This window comes from Mugil cephalus, chromosome 14, assembly GCF_022458985.1.
Source record: "Mugil cephalus isolate CIBA_MC_2020 chromosome 14, CIBA_Mcephalus_1.1, whole genome shotgun sequence".
Taxonomy (NCBI): domain Eukaryota; kingdom Metazoa; phylum Chordata; class Actinopteri; order Mugiliformes; family Mugilidae; genus Mugil; species Mugil cephalus.
In genome coordinates this window covers 7,916,065-7,928,685 of record NC_061783.1, presented here as the reverse complement: position 1 = coordinate 7,928,685, position 12,621 = coordinate 7,916,065, and the positions used below count along the sequence as shown (strand labels likewise).

The 12,621-nt window shown below is 42.2% G+C and overlaps 1 protein-coding gene across 1 annotated transcript in view; it reads right to left on the bottom strand.

Moving 5' to 3' along the window:
- csmd2 (CUB and Sushi multiple domains 2) overlaps positions 1 to 12,621 on the bottom strand; it is a 236,551-nt gene that overhangs the window by 86,096 nt on the left and 137,834 nt on the right. The window contains exons 15-25 of the mRNA XM_047605624.1: positions 12,213 to 12,348; positions 9,513 to 9,602; positions 7,356 to 7,494; positions 6,268 to 6,455; positions 5,591 to 5,779; positions 4,903 to 5,019; positions 3,656 to 3,871; positions 3,008 to 3,196; positions 1,453 to 1,622; positions 1,169 to 1,325; positions 856 to 1,047 (exon numbers count right to left, since the gene is read on the bottom strand). Of these exons, the coding sequence (XP_047461580.1) occupies positions 856 to 1,047; positions 1,169 to 1,325; positions 1,453 to 1,622; positions 3,008 to 3,196; positions 3,656 to 3,871; positions 4,903 to 5,019; positions 5,591 to 5,779; positions 6,268 to 6,455; positions 7,356 to 7,494; positions 9,513 to 9,602; positions 12,213 to 12,348 (1,783 nt within the window). The remainder of the gene's footprint in view (positions 1 to 855; positions 1,048 to 1,168; positions 1,326 to 1,452; positions 1,623 to 3,007; positions 3,197 to 3,655; positions 3,872 to 4,902; positions 5,020 to 5,590; positions 5,780 to 6,267; positions 6,456 to 7,355; positions 7,495 to 9,512; positions 9,603 to 12,212; positions 12,349 to 12,621) is intronic.

Below are 12,621 nucleotides of genomic sequence, written 5' to 3'. Positions count from 1 at the left end.
TTTAGCTGATTTTCATCCCCACTTTGCCAACATTCACAACAATTATGTGATACATAGAATTCAACCGTATATATAAAAAAAAAAATAATAACACAGAGTGATATAAAATTTGAGGTCATATAACCCACACCTAAGTGGTTATAGGTATAACAAAGGCATTATATGATTAATTCTTTTTGTCACATGCATTTTGTAAACACTGCTGCTTCAGGACTTTATGAAATGTCGTGATGTGAAACAAGAGAGGTCGATTCAGCCAACATTCTGTTTTGATTTTCATGGCCAACTACTTATCCTAAAATATTTATCCAGCCAACATTAGCTATGTAGCAAATTAGCATTTAGGTTTAATTCAGAGAGGATGGGATTTTGAGCTCGCAAAGGGATGTCCACAAATAGTTAGTAGTTGTAAATCAACTGTTATGAAGCTGAATGTAAATTTGCATAAAAGGGATTTGTGTGTGTGTAGAAAATGTTTGCAGCATTAATCATTGAAAAAATGTGCTTTTGTGAACATCTGCGCATTTTGAGCGAAGTTACCAAATAATATGTGACACTGAAAATAAATGAATAATTATGATCCTCTCTTTACATGTGGCCAAGGGTCACTTTAGTTCATATCTGTTTAATGTCCTATTTATATATGAGGAACTACACTACGTCCATGCACAACCCTGGTACCACGTGCCACCCTCACCACCTGCTGCTGAAAAGTAAAAAACTGAACTTGCAATACACAATCCCCAATCAGCAGAAATGATAATTATATTGGCGAATAAACCGATACCTCTGCCAACACTATGGGCACACTTCCCACATCTCCAACCCCTCCTCAGAGGGCGCACAATAACTCACCGATACAGAGTGGAAGGGGGCTGTCCCATGCCCTCCTTTCACCCCGCAGGCATGTGAGCACCTCTGGGCCTTTTAGGGTGTAGCCTGGGTCGCAGCTATATGACACAGAGCTCCCTGCGAAATGACCCTTGTCCTCTCGCTTGTAGCCAAACTGGGGGACACCTGGATCCTCACATTTCACCAGCTCAAAACCTTTGAGAGAGAGTGAAAGGCAAGAGGTGACGCAGAAGAATCAGTGTGGTTATTGTAAAGTGTTAAGAATTAGATGTAAATAAAGGTTATGCTTGTGTGCAGCAGAGACTGCATTACTCACTTGTAAAGTGCAGCTCAAAGCCTTTACTGGTATTATCCGCATTGCTGATGAACTCCAGCCACATGGAGCTGGAGGTGGAGTTCAGGGTCATGTCTAGCAGCTCGTTGCCTGTAAACACCCCCAGCAGGCGAGCATTATTACTGCTGCCATCAAAGACCTGGGAGGGAGGAAGACAGAGTGGGAGGAAACATCTGAATTAAGACGGTCAGGTGTGCACGCACAGATATGCTGCATAAGAAGGCTGCATGCACACGGTGAGAACACGACTCCCAGCGTCCCCTCACTTTGAGTATGTCATCCTCCTCCAGTCTGAAGTCCCGTGCTCGGAGCTGAATGCCTTTGCCAGGCTGCGTCTGGATGGAGTAGATGCATTCGTGGTTGTTGCCGTAGTAACCGGGGTAGTTGGGCGAGAGCAGCACCCCTTGCATGCCAGTCACGGATGAGCCACATTCAGCTAGAGAAAAGGAGAGGGGGCAGAGATGCACGCGGACCGAGAGAGAGAGGAGGAGGAGGAGGAGGAGGAGAGAGGGAGCAGATGGTGGTGTTGGAGAGAGCAGAAGACATGTCAATCGCTATATGCTTGAAACTCAGAGTGTATTTATTGATGCTTTCATGCATAGGGGAGATGGGAGAGGAGATGGGGAGAGGAATACGGTCACTGGCGATACCTAAATGTCATCATAATCACACTGCAATCTGAATATGATCAACGGTAATTTAAACTCTATTTGAAGACTGCCTTTTCTGAATCGCAGCAGGGAAGAAGTGGGAAAACAGAAAATAAATATAGAAATAAAACGAGTACAAAGTTTGCTATAGACAAATCATGGCCAGAATGTAAATAACCACAAATGCAGGCTGACTTTTAACTTTGCAAACGCAGTGAGGTAAGATAAGGAAAGGCAATGGGAGGCATGTGGAGGAAGTTTCTAAAATAAGGCTGAGAAGCAAAAGAACAGGAAACTATCTTCACTGCCACACTTCTGGATTTATCTATAGACAAAAAAAATTATAATAATAATGATAATAAAAGAAAGAAAGAGACTGCAGCATTGAACTCCAGGCAGCTAAACGTGAGCAACATAGGCAAGTGTGTGTTAATAAGTTTATGTCACACATACATAACCAGGCAACGTTTTTAAATAAATCAGATGTATTTTGTGTGTTAGTAAGAAAACACTTGACTGAAATTGTGTTTATTAAAGAGCAATTACTTGCTTCCAATAGAGTGGAAAATTGTAATGATCTACAAATTACTTTCGAAGTTTAGAAATGAACAATAATAATGAAAAATAATAAATGTGCAAGTGGTAAAAATGTTCCTGCTGTTTAACAATGCTTTTAGGATATTAAAAAAAACAACTCACTTGTCAGACGTACGTCAATGACAGCCACAGTCTGTGATTCACCTATCATTAGGAGCCTTAGGGTATAATTCATCCCCATATCAACACATAAATAAAGCACTTATGCTCCATTGCATCAGAAACTCAACACCCTGACCTAGAGCTTTGTGGATTGACCCGGCGTGTTCTGCATGCGTTATCAACAATAATTAACATATGTCAGCTTTTTAATGCCATCCTCTTTACGACTGCAGCGCTATGTAATTTGGACAAAGTCGAAAAGGCTTTTTCTGGGAAGCTATCCAATGGAGAGAAAATGTGGGAGTGAGAAGACAGCGAGGGGAATTGGAAGAGAAACGGCTTATATCTTCTATGTGACTGACAGTTATGTACATTTCTTAATTTGTGAAGGGCCAGTCTGCGTGACGTTGGGGTGGGGGATTCGAGGGGGGAAGGGGTGACAAAAGTCAAAATAAAGCATGTGACCACCTACCAACACACCTTGGCAGAGGGGAGCTCCACACCCGCCTCCTGCCTCCTAAACACACGACCCTCGCTGGACCCTCCAGTCGGTAACCAGGGAAACAGGAAAAGATGAGGGCGTCGCCTACTCCGTATTGCAGCCCCTTCCTGGTACTGTAGGGTGGGATTCCAGGATCCTCACATGGCTCCAATTCATACTCTGGAAAAAAACAGAGACAATACATCATCAATGTTAAATACTGGTAATAAGTCTTTGAAAAGGTTAAATGTTTCCACACATAAATATGAGGGTAAACTTTGTGAGCATCAAAACATCAAACGTCATTTATTAAAACTAATATACAAAGTCCCCAAGGGGATTTTACAAGTTATGAAAATATTCCAAATATTCAAGTCTCAATTCAATTCGGTCACTGCTTAATTTTGTTTTTACAGTTTCTGTGTGGCCTTTCAAAACGTACTTATTTATAATGAACCTGTTACCTTGAAGGCAAAAATGTTGTCATTCACTCTTAACTGCTAATGAAACATTTCCTTAAGACGCACTTAACTACCTTCACGTAACTACACACAGCTGTTACACATGCTAATCCTGCACCGTGACCAACTGTCCCTGATTTCCCCTCTCACTGTTGATCACGACTTCATTTCTTCTCACCAGAGAAAGTGATGTTGAATCCCTCGTAGGAAACGGAAAAGTCGGACAGAAAGCGGATCTGCGCCGTGTAGTTTCCGAACAGGCCGGCGCTGAGCGGGGGAGGCAGCGTGGAGCCCGTCAGCCTCCACAGGGGCTGAGAGAAGCTGCTGTTCTCCGTCACCAGCAAATGGTCGTGGGGGCTCTCGAGGTGGAAGGTGTGGAAGGTGAACTGGACGCCTGGATGAGGAGAAAGGTCCCAACTTTAAATTTATCATCTCTACTCTGCTGTGAAATTTTTCACTTTCCCATATGTGAATGTTTTGCAATGAATATCCAGTATGTGATGTGTTCAATAACAATAGAGGGTATATGCATGACGTGAAGGCAAGTGGAAGTCTCCGTGGTTACAGTGACTGAGTGGCAGAAATTGACATCTGTAAAAAGAACAGATATGGATTTCTGAATTACTAAGAAACAGCTGGAATCCAGGCATTGAAACCTGGTGTTGTGGTTCACATTTAATGTAATTTTTTTGATGAAGTCACACCTTAAATTACTTCTTAAGTTACATTCTGGACGGCTAACATATAAGTTTGACAATGTTGTTATTTTGTTGTCAACAGTAACTATTGTGATTGTACGGCTAATGTTACTCCTCAGTAAAGCTCTTAGCATTAGCATCTTTTACTTAGTTACATTTATCATAACTGAAATGATAATAAACTAACTAAAACTGAGACTAATCCACTTTTCCAAATCCATACTAGTTCGTATGGATCATTGTTGAGTCCAGTTGTCCTTAATTTGATCTGATTTTCCCAGGTCTCTGTATTTACTGCTACATTTCACCATGTTTTTGCCGCTCAGAGGGGCGTGGCCCCGGGTGGCAGCGATGACCCTCTGTGGTCTTGCAAGTTCTGACTTGCAATGAATAATTTGGTGAATTAATATTCAGTGGACTTTAACAATGCATACCACATCAAATCCCAGTCTTCCTGCCGTACTACTTATCACACACACCACACCCGCACAGAGCGAACATCTGCAAATAAGGCTGTATCAATTTGATGTGAGCACTCGACCAAAGGTGACATGACTGGAGAGCCATCCCATGGCGCTGTAGCCCTAGGCCAGCCTCTCAGCGCTCCAGTCTTACAAAGGCAGCTTGTTCGGCAAAATAAAAAGGCCACGCAGTGGGGGGAAATGACATTGTAAGGTAAATTGAATTTGACTGCTGCATGTGTTGACACGGAATTTTCTCGGCTAACCTTTGCCGTGGGAGGTCTCGATTATCCATGTGCAGTTCAGGTTATGCGGATAAAAGTCTGGAAAGCCGGGAGACAAGATGGTGCCGGCGTTGCCTTGGATGTAACCCCCACACAATGCTGCCGACGCGGAGCGAATAGAGAGAGAGGAAGATGGATGAAAGAGAGAAATGAAAAGCAAGCGGAGACGTGAAATCAGAGGGGGCACAGAGGCAGACATAAAATTTCCTGAAACGATTGCAAAACTTGTCTGTGCATTTAGAGTATGGTAAAATGCACTTTACAGGAGGTGCCCTTCAAGATAGCATAAAAAGGAGAGTGATATTATCAATATGACTTCACAGTCGGCAGAAATCAATATGGTCTTTAAATTAAAAGCATTTACAGATGAGGAAAAGGGGAAACATCAAAGGCTAAGTTCACTGCCGTACATATAAAACATTTCTGATGAAACAAAGCAGAAACTTTTAAAGTAAAACAAGAGTCATTGAAAGAAATGTTATCTTGTATGGATTTTATATTATAAATAGCAGTTTAAATGTGACGCAATATGAAGCAAAGTGCTCAAGATGATTTCTCATGTTTTATCTGTAACAACACACAACAATGAATTTCGCTTTAATCCCATTTATGAGAAGGGAGAAATCTGGCAGGGGACCACTCATTTCTAGGTCAATATTCTGGAACATACCATCGCAGCTAGGCAGGGGGCGACTCCACTGGAAATTGGGCTCACACTCTAAAGGCTCTGTGTCACTGAGAGTGTACCCTGCGTCGCAGCTAAATGTCACCAGAGCGCCCACATAGAAGTCGTTGCCGTGGCGCTGCCCATTGACGGGTATACCAGGATCCACGCAGTGATCTGATTGTAACTGCAGGGCTGCAGGGGAAGGGCACAACAAAGAGAACACAAAGATCGATGATCAAAGACAGAGACACAAAACTGTCGGCTCCACTTTAATTAGACTTGTGTCACCGTGGTTTAAACAGGTCAAAGAGGGGCTCGCAACATGTTAAAAGACAACTGGTTTTCATCAATTATTAATATTATTGGAGCTTTGCACCACATGGGAAGAACTTTTTTGAGCGTGGAATTAAACTGCAAGTGACTGGTGGATCGAACAAGTGTGTGTGTGATAAATAAAATTTGGAGCGTAGCAATATGTGTCAAGGCAGGAATATCTGACAGAACAATCTCGACCCATTAACTTTGTAATTATAGGTGTTCTAATAAGTTTACTGTGAAGTTAAGAGCCTGCGGAGATTGTATTTAAAGTCAAGGCTGACAAGTGAAGGGAACAAAGGCTCATGGCTAGCTCTTGTTCAGTCAGCCAGTGTGAAGCAGTTCATCAGGTTCACGAGCCTTACTTTCGTATCGTATACGGAAGCCAATGTCAGAATGGCTCTTGTCAGTGGAGAAGAGGAGGTACAGGAAGTTGGAGGTGCTGATGAGGAACTGGGGGACCTGGGTGCCCTGGTAGCTCCCAATTAGAGGCGACGAGGGAAAGCGGCCATCGCGCACCTCAAGGACATCATAGTTGACCTCAGTGCGAAACCTGAAAACAGGAAAACAAGGTTGTTTTTTTTTTGTTTTGTTTTTGTTTGTGTCACTTGTAGGTTCCACAAAACTGATGAAATTAAAATATGTCATATACAAAAAATAAGAGGCCCGTCAGTGCATGATTTCCCTTTTGGTAAATGGAGGGTTTGCTCGATGAAATTCAGAACTAGTAACTAGTAACAGCTCTATTAATCAACAAAGTATGGGACCAGCTGAAAGCTAAGGTGGAGGAACCTTGAGATTGTGGTGAGTGCACATCTGTAGTATGTCTGTGTGTGTACGCCTGCCTCTGTTTTTTGTTGCCAGGGCCACTTCAACTTCAAAAGCCACAGATAAATTGCTTGGTTTCAGAACCATGTCATCTAAATGAAGCGGTCTGTGATATTTTATTGATGTTACATAAAAATTAAAGGGCAACAAACATTTATGCTGTATTCATTTTGCATGGCGTGGCGAGGGTGAGGATGGGATGGGTTTGCAAGAATGAGCCTTGGTGAAACACTAATGTAGCGTTTGATCCTACAACTGTCAGTCTCTCTCTCTCTCTCTCTGCTTCCTTTACTCTCAAATATCAGGACAAATTACCTCCTCCCTAAGCTCTGTAGTCTCCCTTGACAGACTATCTCCAATTACATATATATGTGTTTACATGCTTGCAGATCTACAGATGTTTAAACTGTGAGGATATCTGAGGATAATCAGGTAAGGGGGTATCACAGAAACAGATCAAGCGCTACAGAAATGTGGCTGGGGTAGACTTTAATTCGGACTGGATCTACTGCACAGACAGGAAATGGGAAGGGAATTTAGAAAGAGAATGCAAGAAGAGAAATTAAGATGTGGATACAAAGATGGCACAAAAGGAAAAAATATGGTTGGTTTCTATCTCACTCACTTGTCGAAGATGATCTTGATGGGGTAGCCTGGAGGAGCCTCAATGATCCATTCACAGTTAAGGGCCTCCTTATATAGTTCTGGCCAGCCGGGGGAAAGGATGATCCCGCTGGGAGCCTTCAGATCTCCTCCACATGGGGCTAACAGAGAAAGACAGAGAGAGAGAGAGAGGAAGAGAGAAGAAATGGAGGGAGAGAAAGAGCAGATAGACTCTGAATTATGCATGTATTTCCCAGATGATGTATGACAATAACCATAGATGAACCCATGCATCAGCTGGGCCCATCCCCGTTTCTTCTAACTGCCAGACTCTATCTAACGTAGACTGGTGACAGCTCACTTTGAGGTTAACCATTTCTCCAAGTAACACACTTGTCACTGTATGTATTACGAATTCCCGTATGTGCCACGTTGTTGTTTTAAATGTATCATCAAGCCCCTCAGACAAAGGCGCTGCTGTCGTCCCTATCAAAAAGAGAAAATGGAACATCTTTGATCGCTAGCACAAAAGACACTGGAGCTCATCGACCTCTCTCCTGCACCCTCGTCTCTGTTACAGCTCACTTTGCCGTGTGTCTCTTTAACTGCCTATCCTTAACCAGAACACACAGGCACAGCGGAAGGCTTCGTTACAGTGCCATCTCCTCACTCCCTTTGAAGTGGAATGATTTAATCAGCCAACTCAGCATACTGAAGGACATCTATAAAACGCATTACGCTACAAACGCAGGGGTATGATAGATGGTCTCGGAGGAATACAAAGCTGCTGTGGCACACGGGGGAAAGTGACATGTTTTAATAATGGTCTCTCCTTTGCGTATCGTGGATAGTGAACCTGATTAGGCTCCTTAGAGTTAGCTGATGTCCGTAAAGGCTGGTTAATGCACAGCTTCGTCATAGCTTAGCCAGCTGTTAACATAAAAATAACATGAACAATCTATCCACATTTGGGCTGTTAAGACACAGTTGTGTTGCATTGTTAGCTAGTTAGTTAACAATACAACATACTGTATACTCCCAGTTCAGTACTTCTGAATCTACAACACAATGGGTACCTTACTAATGAGGTGTCAGAACCTTCAACTAATCACTTAAATCACAAGCTAAACATCATCATTTCATTCAGTGCCAGTAGTGACAGGGGAAAAAAATAAGAAATACATCCACATTGTATTGTTCACAATTAATATTAAATGTTTTATTTTTATGTCATTAGTTTGACTAGTACTTGGTCTCACCTCATGCCGTAGAAGCAAAAATGCTGTTGATGATCAGATACTTTGGTTTGGGTACGATCTTATGGAAAAAGTTGTTTCAAAAGAATAATCAGAGATTTCTTTGACCTAACTTGGGCAAACATATAATATGTAGTGGCGCTGGGCAGCCTATGGAGCTGAAAAATAAAGCTAAAAGCTGCAGTTCCCTTAAATGGCCACTAAAGGGTGGTTCTGAAATTGAGCCAATGTCCAAAAAAGTTTTAAAAAAAGTATCTAATTTCTCTTTTCATGACAGCTTACATTCAAAAACTGTAAGTGAGGATGTGGCAGCTTTGAGTGACAGGTGGATGGTCACAGGTGCTAGTTTCCTAAGCGTCAATCGCCTGCTACACCTCTACTCAGGCTCCACCTCTTTGACCAGAATTAGCTGGGAGTTAGGTGAGCTCAGGCACTGACAAGAAGGCAATGAACACCGCCCATACTGAGCTTCAAAACTGTTATGAGCAGTCCTACTGGTGACAGCATAGGGGTTTGTCAACCTTTATAGTCAGTCAACGCTCTATATCCCTCTATACCCAGCCCCCCCTTACAAAAATTTACTGTATGATCTCAGCATGACAAAAAGGAAAGTAAACGCATGAACTGAGCTTCAAAATGTTTGAGCAGTCTACTGTGACAGCATCAGGTTGTCAACTTTATGTCAGTCAGCTCTATATCCCTCATACCCAGGCCCCTTACTATCTAATTGACTTAATTTCGCTTATGGTCAAAAGTGAAAAGTAATGGAGAAATATCCAATATTGTGGCATTAATTACAATGGGGTGATAGGGTCTCAAAAGTAATCTTCCCTTGCTCACCTTCACAGCGAGAATGCGTTGTCCAACCGTTGCCATCTGAGATGAGGAGATAGTTTGGAGCAGGGTCTTACAAGCCTCCTAACAGGAGGAATGGAATGCCAGCTGAAGGCTTTCACCGAAGCGCTTCCCATTGACTGGCACACCCGGGTCTGGGCACTCATTGTGGCGAAATGCTTTTAGAAACAAGGAGAGGAGATGGTGTTAGGATGCAGGATAAGATAAAGGTTATAACACTTAAACATTACAAAGAGAAGTTGGGTGCTTCAGTAAGTCCTGAAATAACATTAAATTGATGCCAAAATATCCTTCCGATTAAAACACGCCAGAAAAACAACAGATCACCCCTAATTCTCCCAGCATTAATCCTTGTCAGACACTTTTCAGTGCTAATTGCCATGGAGATTCTAAAAGAATTACGAACTTTCCTGACAAAACTTTCTTTTCCGTGGTCAGCATTTAGCAATGCCAACATGTAACGAGAAGAAATTTGTTTCACTTAGTCACATTGATTCACTCTGCTGCAGTAATTCTAGAGGGTGAGTGACCACGCTGTATGCAGATCATCAGTGCCAGATGACACCGCTGAATGATTCGTGGAGTAAACAAACAGGCAAATTGTTTCCATACATCCTTGGAACTTTATCAACCAGAAGCCAGTTAGAGAGACCACAAAGAAATGCAGTAGCACAAGGAAGAGTCATAACCCTAGAACAAGGCGCATAAACAAATACATCACCTGCACCCCTACCTCTCTCACTAAGTCCTTAGCTCTTGTACACACTCAGGTAGTTGACACATGTAGGTGTTGATGAATCCCTTTTCTGTGTCCACTGGACCTAAACAAAGTGCCAGCTACACCTCATCCATCAAAAATATCTTATTTATTAACGTGCCAGAAATTGCCTCAATACAGTTTGGCCTGTCCTTAATTAACATGAATGATGGAAGTTGTGCGCTCAGCCCTGCAACATCCTGAAAACTGTCCTGCAGTTAGATGACACTGTTCTCAGGAACTAACCGTCATCTTCAATTAACTGCTCTTGACACTCATTCACCATGCTGCATCGGTTATTTATTTATTCATCCAACTTGCTAATTAATGCAATAGCCACCATGTGGTTCATGGCTTGTCTGCAAATGAGCTAGGGTCTAGAAGCATTATGGGTACGCTGAGCTATACTGTTTCATCTGGGGCAAAAGTTCAAGAGCCAGTGTTAATTTCATTCTCTTTGGTGGCACCTTTGGCAACATGTGTCAATAAGTGTGTGTTTAAAACACATTGCCCACATTTTTAAGCAGTGTCATGGCTGTGTGACAGGGTTATAACAGTCATGAAACAGTGATTAATTTTTCTTTATTAGTTTGATCGTGGTAATGTTTACTTGCAAAGGAAAAAAAAAAACACATAATTTCACATAATGTGTTACATAGTTTGGTTTGTGAAGGTTCTCATATATCAGGGTCATAGAATGTAAAACTTGCACGACCCACAACTGTTCATAATACAAACCCAGCTGCCCACAAGTCATTTAGAAAGGAAGAAGTGGTGAAATGTCTTGATTTCCTCCCAACAAACCCAACAATTACTGGTATTGAGTGAATACAATTAATAAATCCAGCATTTGAGAATATATACAGTAGTATCCTCTACCAGAGGCCAGGGAGTTTGAGGGTCCTGTGCAGTATTCTAGCTGTCCCTTGGACTGCACTCTTCTGGATTGAGGCTCTCAGGTGTTGTTCCTGGGATATTTTGGAACCACTCACCCATTTTGGGGATCAGTGCCCTGAGTTCTCCTACTACCACAGGGAACACAGGTAACAGCTAACCTTAACCTTTAGCCCTTAACTTTCCACATCCGTTCCTGCTGCTCTTTCAACCCTTGGTACTCCTTTCATGGTACTCCTTTCTGATCTTCTTTCCACATCTATCACCACCACCTTCATGTGCTCTTTGTCCACCACCAGTATATTCGGTTGGTTAGCCAAGAGCTGTTTGTCGGTCTGGAAGAACTGACTGTCTTGCTCACAAGTAAATTAATATATAAAAATAGAAACTGCAAAAATATCCTCTTACTGCTGCATTAAAGTGATGCTCCAAACAGCACCGCAACTATCTGTGAAAAAGCTTTGTGGCTCAGGGTCAGGGCAAGACACTTTGCACTGAGACATTTATTTTGGGAAGTGGAAGAATGCAAAAATCAGACTCATTACACAATAGTGCATTTACAATGAATGCAATAATCCTGCTGCCAAACCCTCACGGCACAGTACAGTATATCCATGAAATGGGTTTAGCGGCATGCAGTGAATGTGTACTGCGTCAGAGTATAAAACCCCATGTGGAATATCCTCTGAAGTCAGCAGCTACCCAGAATAGAATATAATGAGCACTGCTGCAATGTGTCTGTCAGGTAAGGACGCTACATCTTTGTTTAGGTTTTATTTAGATGTCAAGTTTTTATTTAGACAATAAAGACTGGGGTTTTTGTCATTTTTCTATGTGAACGTGTGATGAATGAGGAATGTGTGGAACAGTTTATGTGGGGTGTGGGAGACAGACGCATTGATATGGCAGATGATTCATGAGGCCAATCACTTGTGCTCGCACGCACACACACACACACAAACACACACACACACATATGTACAATGTACAGTATATATATGTGTGTGTGTGTGTGTGTGTGTGTGTACTGTACACAAGCAGAGGGCATCTAAAATACAAAACATCCATTCATGGTGGGATTTCATGATAAGTTGTCAAGACTTTCAAGTTTACTTACTAGTAAATGTGATGTTAAAGCCTCTGTCTGTGTAGGTGTGGTCAGTCAGGAACTCCAGTCGTGCTACGTGAGCACTTGTTGTTATGGGAGGAGGCAGGACATCACCAGAGAAGGTTCCCAAGATGGGAGATTCAGCCTGATGAAGACAGATTAAAGGTTGTCAAAAGACACCAAAGGAATCCCGAGCTAAAAACAAGAAAAAGTCAAGAGTAAACAACTCCTACAGTGAAGTAGACAGATCAAATGGATGGTATGTCCAATTACGGAGACAAGAAGGTTGTTTAGCTCATACACATAATTATACAGACTACTTTTCCTACTGACAAGCACAGTGACTGATGGACAAGTCAATAGAGGAAGTTGCACAAAGAACTATTCAAAGTAAGTGAGAGAGACTGCATATGATTCT